General features: G+C 47.5%; 2 protein-coding genes across 14 annotated transcripts in view; one reads left to right on the forward strand and one right to left on the reverse strand.

The window, feature by feature from the left end:
- Nucleotides 1–221: 221 nt before the first annotated feature.
- On the reverse strand, nucleotides 222–8,263 carry Stmn3 (stathmin-like 3). The gene is made up of 5 exons (NM_009133.3): nucleotides 7,957–8,263; nucleotides 2,910–3,005; nucleotides 2,484–2,659; nucleotides 979–1,170; nucleotides 222–586 (listed from the first exon to the last, which is right to left on the reverse strand). The coding sequence occupies exons 1-5, from the start codon at nucleotides 7,973–7,975 to the stop codon at nucleotides 527–529; spliced, it is 543 nt and encodes a 180-aa protein (NP_033159.1). The 5' UTR covers nucleotides 7,976–8,263; the 3' UTR covers nucleotides 222–526.
- Nucleotides 8,264–13,473: 5,210 nt separating this feature from the next.
- The window catches only part of Rtel1 (regulator of telomere elongation helicase 1), a 36,906-nt gene continuing 32,997 nt past the window's right edge, over nucleotides 13,474–17,382 (forward strand). For 6 of the 13 annotated variants that reach the window (NM_001363071.1, NM_001001882.3, NM_001166665.1 and 3 more), the window contains exons 1-5: nucleotides 13,487–13,619; nucleotides 14,569–14,820; nucleotides 16,075–16,273; nucleotides 16,564–16,657; nucleotides 17,126–17,207. Coding sequence is in view for 10 of the 13 variants with exons in the window: in NM_001001882.3 (NP_001001882.3) it covers nucleotides 14,719–14,820; nucleotides 16,075–16,273; nucleotides 16,564–16,657; nucleotides 17,126–17,207 (477 nt within the window). In the remaining 3 variants the exon portion in view is untranslated. Of the gene's footprint in view, nucleotides 13,620–14,568; nucleotides 14,821–16,074; nucleotides 16,274–16,563; nucleotides 16,658–17,125; nucleotides 17,208–17,382 lie in introns of those variants that run through there. The other 7 variants (XM_006500642.3, XM_006500633.3, XM_006500637.3 and 4 more) reach the window with 4 other exon arrangements.

The following is a 17,382-nucleotide window of genomic DNA, read 5'->3' on the forward strand; positions in this document are numbered from 1 at the left end:
CTCTGCTAGCTCTGTTGCACAAAGGCTCCAGGGCTGACCACAGTGACAGAGTGGACCCAACCTGCTCTGGGGGTCCCCAGTCTTTCTTTGCCCTCTACAGAGTCTCTCCACGGTTTCCTATAAAATTTCAGGTAGATGCTGCTGTCTGACCTGCAGAAGCTGAGAAGACGAACTCTCATGCAACCCAGTCTGGGAACCTGAATGAAAAGCCACACGTTTGTGCCACTGCCACTAGATTTATTAAGGTTGCCAACACATCCACTAAGAGGGCCACTAAGAGAGCCCCAGCCACACCTGGCCTAGTGTCTGAATAGGGGACCATATCTCCTGCCTAAGGAGCTCCTTCAGGAAGAGCCCAAGGTCAGACACGTTACAAGGACTGGACAGTTCAGAGTGTGGGAAAAAAGCAGGAAGCTGAGGGGTACAGGGGAGCAGATAGGAGCAGGCACAAAATTCGCATCTAGACAGAATTGAAAACAAAAACAAAACCCGAAAACGTTCTTGTCGCCGCTGGGTCCAATACTCCTTAGCCAGACATTTCCTCCCGCTGCTCCTTGTTCCTGCGCACCTCAGCAGCGTGCAGCTCCTGTGAAGACAGAGGTAGGAACCCTGAGGAGCGGCCAAGGGTAAGGGCGTCCCCAAGAACTTCCAGGGTTATAGGTGCACCACTATACTTCAGGAGTGCTGAAGCCACAGTGCTTAAGGATCAGACTAAGGGACTGAGCATCTGACCTCCAACGTAAACAAGTTCCATCTCTTGGAGCTAGATCCCGCGGCATGCAAATTCCTTCAGAGCGCTTCATAACTAATTTAACCATATACTACTGTGATCGTTGAATGTGTCTCACTAGAACCAGGTTCTGGGTCTGATTCCAACGCTGAGAGAAGTGCGCAACTTTAGAAAAACATTATTAGGACCTTCTTTACACGCGCGCGCGCACACACACACACATACACACCAAAACCTCGCGTGCCTACCTTCTCGCGCAGCCGCTCGCGCAGCGCTGCCAAGTGCGCCTCGCGGATCTCCTTGCTCAGCTCCATCTTGTAGTTGAGCTTCTCCTCCGCCAGGCGGCTAAAGTTATTGTTTTCTTCAAGCGCCTTGTGCAGCACCTCCCGTTCATGCTCACGCCGCTCTGCCAGCTGCTTCAGCACCTGAGCCTCCTGAGTCTGCACAGAGTTAGGGGTTAGTGAGCAGTGGCCCGAATCCCTCCTAAGCCAGGCATTCACTCTCAGGTGCCCAGCCGCTAGACAAGCCCCATGAGCCTCACCTGCCAGGACTTGGATCCAAAAGCTGTCCAGAGGATGGTCTCGACCATCTCTGGCCTGGGACCCAAGCAGGTTAGGAGGGTGTCAAGTTTCTGTTGTAGAAGGCCCGCTCTGTCCCTTTGTTCCCAGCTTGGCCATGACTCACTTGTCCCGCTGTCCTGGCTCTAACCAGTACTCATCACTCTTCCTTAGGCTCCTGCGACTAGTTTCTATGAGGTTAGGCGCCTTACAATGTCCTGCACCCCATCCCAGTTTGCCTGGAACTTCTGGAGTTTTTGCACTGAAAAATCGGTTTGCCCTCTAGTGCCAGGTGAACCGCAGTGGCTTGCCGTTTGCGCTACCTTCAGCCACAGAGTCTTCTTGTTGGGCTGAGAACTCCCAGCCTCACAAATGTTGAAGGAGCAGGGTAAATTCTGAACTGTGAGTTGTGGTGGCTTCTCCAGACCACCCGTAGGCAACTGTCTGTTAAACACTGAGCAGGTACAGAGGCAGCTAAGTCATCTAGATCCTAGCTTCCCACTGTTTGTCAGCAAAGGCCACAGGGATCTGGGAAGGGACATTGTGGTGCCACTCTATCCTGCCATGGTTGGGGAAAGGAGTGTCTGGTGACCCTGGAATAACAGATAATGGGGAGATCCAGCATCCCTGGGGTGATTAGCCCCTGGCCTAGGCTTCCTCCTGAATGATGCTGAGCACCTATGGGTGCATCAGTCTTCAAGGTAAACTTGCTGAGCCTGGGTCCTGTTGTGTATGGACTAAGTCATTTCCCCTGTCCAGTGGGCTTTGCCTCTGGGATCTCAATCCTAGAACAAATTTTGTTCTCTATGTTTCAGTTTCAAAGGGGCTGATGTGAAGACTGTGAGCCCCATTCATATCTTCCAGGGCTCCACTGAACTATCACCTACCCAACCCAGCTAACTGTCTTTAGATGTGAGACCTTTTCTCCTCGATCTTCTGTCCTGAAAGGAGCACTAGCCTCAGCTTTATGTCTTAAGGGCTCTTTCTGGGGGAATTCAACCTGCCCTCCCTCTGCCATGATCGAGGTCCCCCTCAAGAATGTGGTTCCTATTGCCCTGTGTTTGTTACCATCTTGGCACATCCATCTTTCATCTCATTCCAATTGCTCAGCAGTAAGTTCTGCACTACCCAGCCCAATGCCCTGACCAAGCACAGGGCCTGGTCAGCAATGTCAAGTGTGTAAGGAGAGTCCTTGCCTTCCTCCGCTCCTCAGCTGCCTCCAGCCGCTTCTGCAGCTCTTCCAAGGAAGCATCCTTCCTCTTGGGAGGAGAAGAGAGCACAGGGCTCTCTGGAGATAGGTCAGAAGGAGACTTGAGGATGACCTCGAAGCTCTGGCCAGAGGCCCGCTTATCCAGCTGCTTCACTTCCATATCTGTAGGACAAGACCAGATGGGACTTCAGGAGGCCTGGTTTGGGCATACAGGCAGGATGAGAGGTTTATTTCCAGCACACATCCCAACAAGGGTTAAGAAGGGGTGCCGTTACTCTTTAGCATAGGCCCCTCCTCCCAGAATGACTCTCTCCAGCCAGTTCACAGCATTGCCAGAGGCCAGAAGAAACGAGAGAAGTAAGGTTGTCAGGCCCTAGCTGAGCAGGGCCAGCAGCTGTGTGGATACACTCACCTCCATACTGGTAGATGGTGTTCGGGTGAGGCTGAGAGTAGAAGCAGGAGCAAATGAGCGACAGCACAGATAACTCCTTCATCTTCTCCTTGTAGGCTGTGGATGTAAAGTCAAGGTGAGCAGGTACCATGATCCTGTGGTATTTCTAGGTCTTTGTATTCTACAGTGGCCTTTATCTATGTGCATATTTGTTTTGTGTTGTGAAGGGGTCTCCTGTAATCCGACTGGCCTTAAATTCACTTTGTAGCCTACAATGACTTTGAATTCTTTATCTGTCTGCTTCCATCTCCCAAATGCTGGATGTATAGGTGTGTATAACCATCATGGTCTTCTTTTTTTTTTTTTTTTTTTTAGATAGTCTTGCTATATAGCCCATGCTGGCCTGGAACTCGTCATGTACATCAGATTGGTGTTTGAACTCATGTTCCCAAAAACTGGGATTACACTTTTTGTATGTTTTTCTCTTTCTGCTGTGGTCCAAATGTTCACTTTCCAATATTCACAGGTTAAAGTCCTGCCCTAGTGTGGTAGTGTTAGGAGGCGAGCAGATCATAAAGGCACAACCTGGAACACAACCTTGTCTGAAGTAAGAAAATCAAAACTGTCAGACCCCTGAATGAGATTTGATCTCACTGCACAGGAGTCCTAGTGACACTTCAGTTTTTCCAACACGTGAAGTCACAAGGACACATCTATGAATGAGAAAGTAACCCTCACTGGACAAGCAAATCTAGTTTGACTTTGAGTTTCTTGTCTATAGATAAAATAAATTTCTACTTTTTAGAAGAAATGCCCAGCCTATAGGTATTTTTCTAATTAGTCTGAACAAACTATAACACTTCAGTCAGGGTCTCTGTCCTCTGTCTTTTTTACTTAATCACTGTTCCTGTGTCTTTCTCCTTTTGGATTTTTGCTTGTTTTCTTTTTCTTTTTTTTTAAGATTTATTTATTATTATATCTAAGTACACTGTAGCTATCTTCAGACACACCAGAAGAGGGAGTCAGATATCATTACAGATGGTTGTGAGCCACCATGTGGTTGCTGGGACTTGAACTCATGTCCTCCAGAAGAGCAGTCAGTGCTCTTAACCGCTGAGCCATCTCTCCAGCCCCAATTTTTCTGTTTTTAAACATGGTTTTACTCCAGTCCAGGCTGCCCTTTAACTCCCAATAATCTTTCTGCCTCAGCTTCCTGTGTTAAGATTACAAATATAAACTACTATACCCAGTTTTTGTATGTCTTTCTATGTCTCTGGTTGCCAGTTGTTCAAATTGTTTCTTTATCTGAGTATACCTTTCTGTGATTACTGGTAACTTTGTATCTTTGTTTGTTTGTTTGTCTCAAACTCATAAAAAGTTGCCTGTTACTGCCTCCAGTCTCCTGAGCAGGACAAGTACAGCTATAGGAAACTCTCCCAGTAGCTCCCCCTGTACCCACTCCCCCTCCACCTTCTTCCCTTTTTCCCTTCCTCAAAGACTGGATCTTGCTATATTACTCAAGATGGCCTTGGACTTTCTTGTTCAAGTAATCTTCCCACCCCCAAATCCCAAATAGCAGAGATTTCCACCTGTAGAGCATCTCTCTGTGTCTGTAAACTTGAGTAAGGTCTCACACACTATTGCTTCCTCCACATTTACCACTTTGAGGTGAAACTTTGTTCTCTCCAAACATCCACTCACTGCCCTTTCAGGTAGGATAGGCAGGTTCTACCAAGGGCAAAGACAAACCAAATATAGGAGCTGTCTACTGAGCTACAAGCTCACTGCTTTCTTCCAGATCAAGTGCCCCCATCCAATATTCTTGCTAATCAACTAGAAAGGGAGGCAAACTGGTAACTATGACCCTGACCCCCAACAGAAAGAAAGAAGGGCTCACTTTTAAAATGAAAATATTCTTACTGTTCCGGGTCCATTCACTTGTGAGCCAGCTCCATTGGAGACTACTGCCTTGGTAATGTTCAAGGATTCTGTAAGTCCAATACAGTTACTCCATTCCTCAGGGACAATGCTAGGTCTTAGCTTACTGAGATGACATTAACAACATTCATTGAAATGCAGTTCTAGATGATCAGTATTCCTCCCTCCATTCTATCATTTCCCAAAGTCGTGTAGTCTCTAAGGCTCAGATCTAGATTGCAGGGGGCTGGGTGGGGGAGAAGAGGAGGAGGAAGAGAAGAAGGAGGAGAAGGAGAAGAATAATTCAGGAAGGAAAAGAGGGGGCAAAGTCAGGAGGGGACAGACCTCAAAGGGGACTTCATGCTTTTTATTTTATTTTCTATGTATGGGTGCATATTTTTCTTTTGCCTGCATGTACATCTGTGTACCACATTTGTGCCTGATGTCTGTGGAGGTCAGAATAGAATAGTCAGATTCCCTGAGACTGGAGTTACAGAGATTTGTGAGCCACCACCATGTGGGTGGTAAGAAACAAACCTCGGTCCTCTGTAGGAGCAGCCATTGCTCTTATACTGTGAGTCATCTCTCCAGCCTTGCTTTATTTTTTCTTCTCTTCTCCACTTCTTCTACCCCTTCTTCCTTTCCTTCCTCCTTTTCTTTTCTTTCATTCTTTTTTTTTTTTTTTTTTTTTTTTGAGACAGGGTTTCTCTGTATAGCCCTGGCTGTCCTGGAACTCACTTTGTAGACCAGGCTGGCCTTGACCTCAGAAATCCGCCTGCCTCTGCCTCCTGAGTGCTGGGATTAAAGGCATGCGCCACCACGCCCGGCCCCTTCCTCCTTTTCTTTTTGTTTGTTGTTATTCTTTTTTTCTTTATAAAGGCAGGGTATAATGTAGCTTAGGCTGACCTTGAACTCACTATGTAGCAAAGCCTGGCTTTGAACTGATCATCCTGCCTCCACCTCCTGAGTGTATCATGCCTAGCCAAGTTTTCTCTTTTCATAAACAACATCCACTCATGCATTTGTACTATAAAAGGTTAATCCAACAAAGGAGGTAGAGGGACATATTTCAGATCATGTGATGAGGAGCTAGAGGATCTGAGAGATCAGCAGTAACAAGCCAGTGGATATCTAGAGGAGGTCAGTCTGTGCTGAGAAGACAGGATACAAGGAGTAGCACAGGGTCTAGGGTAGGATAGACCAGAATCCTGAAAGAGGCCAGAAGTCAAGTCTGAGCTAGCTAGCACATACTTCCCTGCTGGTCCTAGCTTTCCATATTATTATTTCTCATCTTGTATGGAAACCCCTGATAGGCTGTCCTCATAGGTCAGATCAGGAACCTTGAATCTGACAGTTGCTCAAAGGCCATTTTGGCTTGATGGTGAAACATTCACCAGGAAAGTACTGCAGGTTTATAGCAGATAGCATCCAATTAATAAGCAGTACCAGGAGGCTGTCTTCCAGGTAACTATCACCTCAGCATGGGGGATGCTGTCAGAAATTCAGGGAGCAGTACCAGCCCAGCAGGAGTGAGTACCTGAAGAGAAGGGCAGGGTGCTGTCCAGGTAGGTCAGAGATTCCTGATGTCAAAGCAGGAAACCCAAGTGTTCAACTGGCAAGTGAGGTACCATATGTTGTAGCTGCAGTCAGGGGCAGTGTCTGGTGGTCATGGACATATTCCTTGGTATGGTTTCGCTTATTTTGATAGACAATGGGGAGCTTTCTTCTGGGACGACAGATCCCCGGGGAACAGATAAGACAAGTGACCACTGGCAGGGCCTGGGGACAGGCCTGATCTGTGATCTGGCTGCAGGAAGGTGAGCATTTTGGAGAGGACAGGATAACTCATAAGAAACTGGTATGTGAGAGACATTAAGCAAGAGGAAGACGCTTCCCCAGGGCTGATGGAAAGGGGGCCAGGTCTGGCTATAGTACAAAGGTAAGGTTTGAGCCACGGTTTTGGAGCTGGTGCTTAAAGTGTCTTTTACACATGTGGGCCCCTCCTTGGCTGGTACTGAAAATCTCTGGCCTTAAGGGGCGGCTTCAGGGAGGGACCGTGTGATGGGTGGAGTTTGTACCTGGGGCCAAAGCCAGGGAGAACCATGCATTGACCTATTTGACCGAGATCAGCCTTCTGGGCTGAGAGAAGGTAAGGCAGCAAGACCATGAGGCTCTTAGAGGAAACCAAGGTCAGGAGGTGGGTGTCATGCGTCCTGCAGTCTCAGGCACCCAGAAGAAAAAAAAAAAAAAAAAAAAACCCTGCTGAGACTAGGGACTGGGCGGGGCTGTCCAGCTTTAGCCTCTCAGGTCAAGAGTGGAGCCGCCGCAACCATGCAGGGACCTAGTACACTGCTAGTGTCCTTTCCTCCGCCTCGGTTCGACCCTCTATGCAGTCTGAGGTGTGGGAGGCTTCCTATGAAAGCAGACCCCACCCATACCCCGGAAAGGTTTGGAAATGCAGTAGCCTCTCCACTTATACCCAGTGGCGCAAAGGGCGGAGGTTCTTCTGGCTGGAGCCGGTGGCCCTAGCATCGCAGAGGGTGGTCCCCCTGTACAACGGTCACAGTGGGGAATGGAGGCGAGGAAGCCTCGCTTGTCGCAGGCTCCAGTCTCTCTCCGCGCGGTTGAGAGGTCCCCTCCTGTGTCCCTGCGCCCCTCCCCCATTTCTCAGGGACCAAGGTCCAGGCTTCTATGGAGGGTTCCACCTCCCCCTCAGCCCCCTACGAAGACTCAATGACACTGAAACCCAAGGTAGCTGGAGCCTTAGGGGACCTGCTAGCCGAACTGCAGGCACTCTTGTTCGCAGGCATAGAATCCGCAAAGCCGCTCTGCGGCAGTTGCACCTTGGCCCCGCACCCCAGCGCCTGAAGGGGTAATGCCCCGGGGAGCCCGGTTTCATTCAACCCTGTCTAGGGCGCGGCTCCTACCCCGCGTCCAGTAGCATCTCCTCCGCACTTGAGTCCCCTTCCACCCCTTAAGAACTCTGGACCCCCCTTCTTGCAGGGCCAGCCCAGCCTCGCCTTGCACAAGGTCCGACACAGGAAAACGGAGCCAGTAACTTGCTACTGCATCAGGCGAGGCCTCTGCTTAGACAATGGCCTCTGGTAAGACCCACTGCGGTCCCATGATCCCCTAGGCTCCCGAGCCCTACCAGATACGGTGCTGGCCATGGTGCTGGCGGCGGCTGGGGCTTCGGAGGCCGGAGGGATGCGGGCGGTGTCTGGGAGCTGCAGTCTGCGAATGCTGCAATGCTGTGGAGGGGAGGGAGGAAGGGCGGGCGCGGCAAGAGGGGGAGGGAGCGAGGGATGGATGGAGGAGTGGGGGTGGAAGGAAGGGGAGGGGAGAGGAAGAAAGAGAGGAAAGGAGAGAGGAAGGGCGGGAGGGAGGGAGAAGGAGAGAGAAGAGGGAGAGAGAGACAGATCCGACAGACAGTGGACGAACAAACGCTGGCAGCAACTATCAAAGACAAGACAGTGGGAGGAGATGGAGGGAGAGAAGTAAAACGATGCAGTAAGAGGCCTATATTTCATCTGCCGCAGCCATGGATGACACTCCTGTAATATGGCTTTGTGTATCTTAGAGAATGTGGAGATAAGACTCATTCCCCAGAATAGGCACGGAAGGAGAAGGGCCAGAGTATGGGCTTGTCTCATAGTCAGGGTGGGTGACAGAGGCTGCTAGAGGGTGGATGACTTCTAAGCCCCTGTTAAGTACTGAAAGGAAGGGATTCACTGGTTTGCAAAGGGTGACACTGTCCTACAAGAATATCTGGGGTAACTCTGTCCAGAGAGTGAGCAGGTTCTGGTTAAATAAGGGTGTGGTAAGGCCTATGACTGGGATTTGATGTGACCTTGAGTCAGGTTCTAGCACCAGCTCTCACATTCTCTATCTGATGGAGAAAGAGTTCCTAACCTCTCTGGGCCTTTGCTTCTTTGGTATAAGATGGAGCCATAGTGTCAGACTCCAGAAGACAGAAGAGAGATTTGCTAGGGTTGAGTGTATACATGCATATGTGTTCTATTTTCATCCCTGGAGTAATAAAATGTTTTGGTCAAGGGCTGGGAATGGTAGTACATATCTTTCATTCCAGTACTTGAGAGACAGAAGCAAGAGGATCTCTGTGAGTTCTAGGCCAGCCAAGACTACATAGTGAGACCCCGACGGGAAATAAGCTTCATCAATGCAACATGAGGGGAAGAATTTATTTCATTTTACAGGTTACAACCCATCATTGAGGGAAGTCAAGGCAGGAACTTGAAATCAGGTCTGCTTGCTAAGCCATAAAGCATTACCTCTGACCAAGAAACCTAGTCACTTTTACGGAAATGTAGCAGGAACCACGGAGAAGTGCTGCTCTCTGGCTCACAAACAGGCTTATGTTTCTCTGGCCTTCCTAAATAGTTTAGGTAAGCCGGGTGGTGGTGGTGCACACCTTTAAGCCCAGCACTTGGGAGGCAGAGGCAGGTGGATTTCTGAGTTCGAGGCCAGCCTGGTCTACAGAGTGAGTTCCAAGACAGCCAGGGCTACACAGAGAAACCCTGTCTCAAAAAAAAAAAAAAAAAAGTTTAGGTAACAAGCTGCCTAGGAGTGTACTGCCCAGCAATGAACAATCAAGACAGTCCCCCCAAAGACATGGGCACAGGTAAATTTTGATCCAGGAAATTCCTCAGTTGAAATCCCTTTCTTGTGTGACTCTAGGCTGTGCTAAGGTGACATTAAGGCTTACTGGGACAAGTAGGGAGCACATGATTTGCCTTTCCTGACAAGACAGCCTAATATCTAATGGGCTATCTCATCCACTTTTGAGATGGAGTCACTGAAATCTAGACAAAAATGGCTTGTTTCACAAACATTTAACTCATAAGGCTAGAAGTAAAATTCTGAAAATCCTCCAAGACTTTAGGAAGAGGAGGCAGCTTACAAAGGCAAAAGTCAGGGGCAAACCTAAGGACCAGGTGTACATGGAGCCATCCTATTAGCATTGCATATAACCTTGCACCTAGTAATGTATACCTGAGCCTGGGCCTATGTATCTGACAGTTGGGATTAAATTGCATTGTGTGGATTAAAAGACATAGAAAGGGAATATCCAGTGGGCCCAAATAAATAGGAGCCCCCCTTTCCCTAAAGATTTGTTTTATTCTCTCTCTCTTCCTGTGTGTGTGTGTGTGTGTGTGTGTGTGTGTGTGTATACAGGTGCCTGTGGAGGCCAAAAGGGACATCAAATCACTTGAAGTTGTAGTTAAAGGTGGTTGTATTCTGTCCAGTGTAGATGCTGGGAACTGAACTCTGGTCCTCTTCAAGAGCAACAAATGCTCTTGACCAGTGAGCTTTTTCTCCAACCCTAACAGGAGCACTTTCAAAGCAGGATAGACCTTACTATGGAGTCAAGTGGCAAAGACATAAAAGCTATTGCCATCTTGTAGTCAGCAAGACCTTAAAGCTACCACGACTGGAAGCAAATTCTGCCAACATGAATACCTAGATTCATGATTTGCCTTCAGAAACCCTAGATAGAAGTAAGGAGCTAACACATGAAACTTAGTACATGGCTTTGGTGTGAGCTAGAGGCAGGTTCCAGCACCAGCTCTGACACGACAATCTCTATTGGAGGGGAAGTTTCTGACCTCCCTGAGTTTCTACATTTTGGGTATAAGATGAAACCATGGTGCCAGACTCCAAGAGATGGAGGAAATTGTACTAGATACTGTCTTGAGATGCTTACTTGTGGTACTTTTTAATGTAGAAATACCAAGCTCATTCACATGGAGAAAACACAGTTCTGTGTGTACATTGGAATTCTGCTTTGGGAGGGAGCTGGAAGGAGGGAGAAGCACACAAATCTATTCCTAATAATGGTGCTGACCCCTTTGGAAGCAGCCACGTCCTCTAGATAAGTTACTTACTGTACCTGCATCTGGGTATTATAGTGTGCTTTAGATGGACTCTCCTCCAGAGGCTAAACTCAGTTGCTGAGATCAAGAGAAGAGAAGTAACCTTCCCAACTTTCCAGTCTTCTCTTGCAGATAGAAAAGCATCATAGGACTGAACTGCCATAATCTCACCTTGGGCGTACTCCCTCATAAACTTCTGTCCTTGTTTGAACTCCACAGACCAGCTGTGTTGTTTGTCCCTAGCACAGTGCTGGGCACTCAGTAAGAACAAATACTAAAGGTACAATAGGCATATTAAATGTTTGCCTCAGAATGGTGCCATGTTTGGGAGCAGGCCTTGAGTTTTTACCAAATTCAACTAAAGAAAGTTCATGAGCAGCTGTTTTGCGGAGAGATTACAGATTAGAATTCTTTACTGATCTGAATTCACTCTGGACTGTGCAGGAGAAGTCTGGCACCTCAGAAGGATACTCAGTCATTCAGCAAGTCCCTGTAAAACTTGTGTCATATGCTGGGGCTGGGAAGACATCAGAGAGAAGAGGACAAGAAAGGTGAAGCAGAATCCTGGTACTCGGCAGCTGCTGGCAATGAGGAGGCTCCTAGAGACAGATACAGGAAGACCCAGTCATTCCCAACCTCCCAGACCTCAAGGTAGACATTAATATACTTTTTTTTTTTTTGTCTTTTCGAGACAGGGTTTCTCTGTGTAGCCCTGGATGTCCTGGAACTCACTTTGTAGACCAGGCTGGCCTCGAACTCAGAAATCCACCTGCCTCTACCTCCTGAGTGCTGGGATTAAAGGCGTATGCCACCACGCCCGGCCATTAATATACTCTTGAACATAGCGGGAGTCCTTAGATTAATGTCTCTTTACTCAGTTCTTATTAGCCTGTTTTAGTTCCTTACTTTCTAGAAGATTTGCTATGACTAAGTCCTATAGCTAAGCGCAACATAGCTTTTCCCAAAATATTCCCACAACAGTCTTCATGGAAGTCTTTCCTGGCCTCTAGTCAGGGGAACCCTTTAATATAATTTCTCTTCTTTATACTTATCACAATCTTATGTGTGGTTGGTTTACATCTACCCTATAATTGAGATAGTGTTTTATTCACAGAGGAAAAAAAAAGTAGACAATGTAATAGTGAAAATAGAAAAGGATTTTTTTGTTTTGTTTTGGTTTTTTTCGAGACAGGGTTTCTCTGTATAGTCCTGGCTGTCCTGGAACTCACTTTGTAGACCAGGCTGGCCTCCAACTCAGATATTCTCCTGCCTCTGCCTCCCAAGTGCTGGGATCAAAGGCGTGTGCCACCACCGCCCAGCTAGGATTTTTTTTTTTCAATATGGCAACACTGGGCAGAGGAACAGTGAAGTCCAATTATCTCCCAAATGATCCTTACAGCTCTGATCCTTAGGTTTATTTGGATGATGTGTACATTACTATGCAGCCTTGGGTCCTAACCATCATCTCTAGCTTCAGTCTCTTTGCCACAGTGGTCTGACAAGTTGTCATAACTGCATAAAATCTTCTTCCCTAAGAAGAGTCCCTTCTCTGTCTGGTACCCCTCACTCTTTTCCTTCCTTTCCTGGGGAATTCCAATTTCTGGGGGGTCCATTGTTTAAATGGCCTGATAGTCAAAAGGAAGATCATATGCATCTCTTAGAATATATTCATTCCTTCCAGGATAGTTTCATTATAAGCTGGGCATGCTGCCTCAAAGCAACTACCTATGTGCTGTGAACTAGACTTGTCTTGATGTGAACCCAAGCAGCAGATGAATCAGCTCATGTCTCAGCTTCACTAGTAGCCCAGAAAGTTTTGCCTGGAATTGGTGCCATCCCAGTGTGTGTGGCCTCCTTCATCTTCAAATTCCCAATAAGAGATGAGGGTCTGAAGGAAATCTATAGGTTTGTCAGGGTGTTCTGTAAGTATGATCTCACATGCACAAGTATGGGCATTTCTGTGGGAAACTACCTGGGTATTAAAGAGAAGCTCTGAAACAAGTATCTATTAGTAGTGGAGAGCCAGCCACTGAAATGTCAATTTCTTTCTAATACCTATTGGGATTGCCTGAAATAAACAAACACCTCTGATGTCAGCACCGCCCTGAAGGACTTTGCAGCTCTCTCTTCCCTGGAGCTCCTTGTTGACTGTCAGCTAGTGCTAGGTGCTAGAGATTTAGAGGAACTCACCTGACAGCTAGCAGACACTGATTGGAAAATAAGCTGGACCCTGGGTGAGAGAGGAGGCAGTGAGAACTCTTAATGTGGGGTGGGGGTCTAGGTAAGATGCAGCCATTTGGATTTTATATACTCCAGCTGTGAAAAGATGCCTTTTGTGACTTGAGGTCAGTAACCACAAGAAAGCTTTAGATTTGTTTAGTTGTGCGGACAATGTAAGTGGCCTGGCCAAATGAACTAGTAGATTCCAGAAGATGGAGCTTATAATGCAAAAGTGGGGATGAGTGTCCGGGCGTGCACGCCTTTCATCCCAGCACTTGGAAGAGGCAGGTCAACCTGGTCTACAGAGTGAGCTCTAGGGCAATCAAGGCTACAGAGAGAAAACCTGTTTCGAAACAAACAAGCAAAAAGAGTGGGAGACAAGCGAGACTCTAGACGATATTAAGTGCTTTGGATAGAATACAGAGATGAGGCCAGGTCCACTGCACGAAGCCCCACCCCCCAGCCCCCAGCCCCCTGGCGTCCAGAGGCGAGGGAACCTGCTGACTCAGAAGTCGCGGAACCCGGTTTCCGCCCGGGTGCAAAGTAGCGGACCGGAAGGGAGGAAACGGAAGTGTAGCATTTAGGCGTGGCTACACGGATCTGCCCGCGAAGTTCCAATCAGCGGACTGCGGAGCACGCGGGATCCGTGTCTTTACAGTTGTTTGATACCGGACTTTGAAAGGCAGCCCTACCGAGACAAGTGAGCTGGGAGTCGCTTGACAGTTTTATCTGAGTGGATAGAGGTCATAGATCACGCACTCGCTAGTTCTGAAGTGCCGCGGTGCATTCTGGGTCCCGGGCTCTTGCTGCCAGTGTCTAGCTAGAGGCGCCTCCCTGGGCTAGTTCCAAGACGGCGGATAGATTTTCGCCTGTCAGTAGACTTGGAGGTCTGGAGAAGTTTAGTGACTTGCGGAGGGCTGAACAGATCATGATTCTGTTTTGCTACCTTTGTTTGGTTGGTTTTGGTTTTGCGTGTCAGGATGTCACTGTGTATTCCTGGCTGTCCTGGAACTCGCTCTGCAGACCATGCTGGTCTCGAACTCAGAGATCCATCTGTTTTTTCCTCCTGAGTGCTGGGAACTAAGGCTGGAGCACCACGCCCTGCCTGTTTTACTACTTTATTTGCATTCGGGTGCACACCTGGACCGAATGATGCATGACCCCAATCTTAAGAGCATCAAAGGTTGGAGACATTCCACGCTTTTGTGTTCAGGTCCAGGCCACAAGGGGATGCTCCTAGGTTCTTAGTCACAGACTTTTTGAAGAGTTGCAGGTAGAGTGCTGAAAATGTGCTTGTTTTGATAACTACATTGGGTTTTTGCTTTGCTTTGCTTTTCAGTCTAGGATGGAATTGGGTGAGCCAGGGGATCATCTTTAGATCTCTAAGCTCCTTTTTATTTTTTGAGACAGGGTCTACATAGCCCTGGCTGTCCTGGAACTCCCTGGACATGCTGGCTTCGAACTTAAGAGATACCCCTGCCTCTGCCTCCTGAGAGCTGAGATTAAAGGCGTGTGCCACCATGATAGGCTCTAAGCACCTTTTGATAGGGAAATAACAGATTTTCTGACCCTACAAGGACAGCTTCCTAAAATGATTGGTGTAATGGTCTGTGGCTACAAAGGCTGATTTCTTCTTATCTGTGTTGTAGGGAATTCTTACAGAGGGAAACCTGATGCCACATGCTGCCAACACTTACCTGGAGTGGCTGAAACACTGAGATGATCAGAGGGGTTTGTCTCACAGACCCAGACAGCCTGCATCTTGGCCTACCACCGTGTCTTCCTCAGTATAGGCTGATATGCCCAGGGTAGTCCTGAATGGTGTGACAGTGGATTTTCCTTTCCAGCCCTACCCATGCCAACAGGAATATATGACCAAGGTGCTAGAATGTCTCCAGAAGGTAAAGCTACAAAGCTCAAGACAGTAATTTAGAGAGGGGGCAATGAGGGCATACCTTCAGCAAACCCCTACTGTAGCCCTACCCTCATCCATTCCAGACTGGGTTTGTCTGCATTCTTTGGTTGGAGACTATAACAAGTGAACAAAAGAGATAGTTATAGAGAGGGATAACTTTGAGAATGTATTGCTGTCCTTTCTGAGTAGGTGGTGTTTGTGCTGGGTCTATTTGATAAGGAATGGGCTTAGGAGGCACATTTCTATGCAGAGGAGCAGGAATACCCAGCTTTCACCGTTTGGGGAAAATGTTTTGGAAAGTTTTTTTTTTCTTTTTAGATTTATTTATTGATTGTATGTAAGTACACTGTAGCTGTCTTCAGACACTCCAGAAGAGGGCATCAGATCTTGTTATGGACAGTTGTGGGCCACCATGTGGTTGCTGGGATTTGAATTCACGACCTTCATAAGAGCAGTCGGTGCTCTTAACCGCTGAGCCATCTCTCCAGCCCTTGGAAAGTTTTAAAATGAGACTTTGATTTATTTATTTTATTTTTGAGACAGGATCTAACTTTTAGCCTAGGTGTTCTGGATAAGCCAGGCTAGCTTCAACTCACAGAGATCTGTCTGTCTCTGCCTTCAGCATGCTAGGGCTAAAGGCATGTATTACTGTGGCTGACTTTTGTGTTTGAACCCTGGAAAAAGTCTTTAAATCTTAGGGGTGTGGAGTTTTTAGCTTTCTACTGAGTTTCTTGAGGTTGCCTTTTTGTATTTGAATCACTTTTTCCTCAAATGTCTTCTTCAGGCTTCTATCTGATATCTGGGACAGAAGACATCAAATTCTGTTCAAATATGGTGAATGCCTATATCCAGAATTGTAGAGCAGTTTCCTATTTTGAGACTTAGCACCTGATTAGTCATCTGACTATATTAGGCTGAAATTTTCTGTCATATTTGGAGAAATGCTCTGAAATTATTTTGCTAATGAGGGCGGTTTTTGTTTTTCTGAGATGGTTTCTTTACTTAGCCCTGGCTGTTCTACAACTTACTATGTAGACCAGCCTGGCCTCAAACTCACAGATATCTGTTTGCCTCTGTGTACCACTATAGTTTGCTAATGAGGACATCTTAACTTACAGCTTTTAGTGGAAAATGTCATGAACTAATTTGTGTCCTCTGGGTGTGAGCTGTGCATCTCAGAGTCATCTGACTTCTCTCCACACCCCCTGCTTTTCCCTTTATTGTGCCTGACACCAATTAGAAAGTGAATGGCATCCTGGAGAGCCCCACAGGCACTGGGAAGACGCTGTGCCTCCTCTGTTCCACCTTGGCCTGGCAACAACATCTCCGAGATGCAGTTTCTTCCCTAAAGATTGCTGAGAGAGTTCAAGGGGAACTCTTTGCCAGTCGGACCTTGTCATCCTGGGGGAGTGCTGCTGCCGCCAGCGGAGACTCAATAGGTGACTCCTCTCTCCCCACCCTCACCCCATCTCTCCTGGCCTCTTGTGCGGATGGGAGCGAAGGGAAAGAGCCTGTGACAGGGCCAGTTCATCCAGGCTTCCTCTGTTCTTGGAGCAGAATTTAAGTAGAATTTTGTATCATCTATATTCCTCACCATTTTGGGTATATACCTGGGGTCAGAGTCAGGTTTGTAGATGTCTACAGGACTGAATTAGCTCAGTGCTGCTGCATGTACAAATACACCTGAGAATATGCCTCACAGTTGCTGCCTTTCCTTATGCTTGTGCAGAGTGCTACACAGATATCCCAAAGATCATCTATGCTTCTAGAACGCACTCCCAGCTAACTCAGGTCATCCGTGAGCTTCGGAATACCGCCTACCGGTATGTCGGCATATTCATTACTTGAAGAGTATCTGGATAGTGACCTTGGTTTGGAGCTAGACCAGCACCAGCTGAGTGTATATGTCTATATGTGGGGGGTGAAGACTGGTTGGCTTTGACTACTGTGAGAAAGCAGCTTTGATCTTTGAACTTATGGCTGACCTTGAACCCTGGGCTTCTTGCAGAACTGTCATGCCTGTGGTTAAGGTCAGCTCTGGCTTCTCAAGACAGCTTTGCTCATGTCTTAATATCTCGGTAGGGCTCCCATATAGCAGAATTTGGACAGTAGGTTGCTCTGTCCAGGTTTTTTTGTCTTACCTACCACATTCTAGACTTTTTATTTCCTTTGTTCCCTACGTTTTTTGTGCTTCCATTTGTTTCCAGATAGCTCCTGCTGCTAGGGCACACTGTAACCTGCTTGTTCTGAGGCAGCTCCTCCTTTACGTCTTCCATTCTTTCTTTTGTCAGGCCCAAGGTATGTGTGCTGGGCTCCCGGGAGCAGCTGTGTATTCATCCTGAAGTGAAGAAGCAGGAGAGTAATCACATGCAGGTGGGCTTTTGGGCACCTAACCTCTTTTTGGTTCTACTGGTTGGATGGTACCTGGATCTTCGAATGCTGAATTGTTCCCGGAGGATGCTAATCCTGGACACAGTGCTCCCTGGTGGGCTGGGCCAGAGTTTAGAGAACACAAGGAAGATTAACATAGGGAAGTTGTTGGTGAGGC

The sequence above is a fragment of the Mus musculus genome, chromosome 2 (genome assembly GCF_000001635.26).
Source record: "Mus musculus strain C57BL/6J chromosome 2, GRCm38.p6 C57BL/6J".
In the NCBI taxonomy this organism is placed as follows: domain Eukaryota; kingdom Metazoa; phylum Chordata; class Mammalia; order Rodentia; family Muridae; genus Mus; species Mus musculus.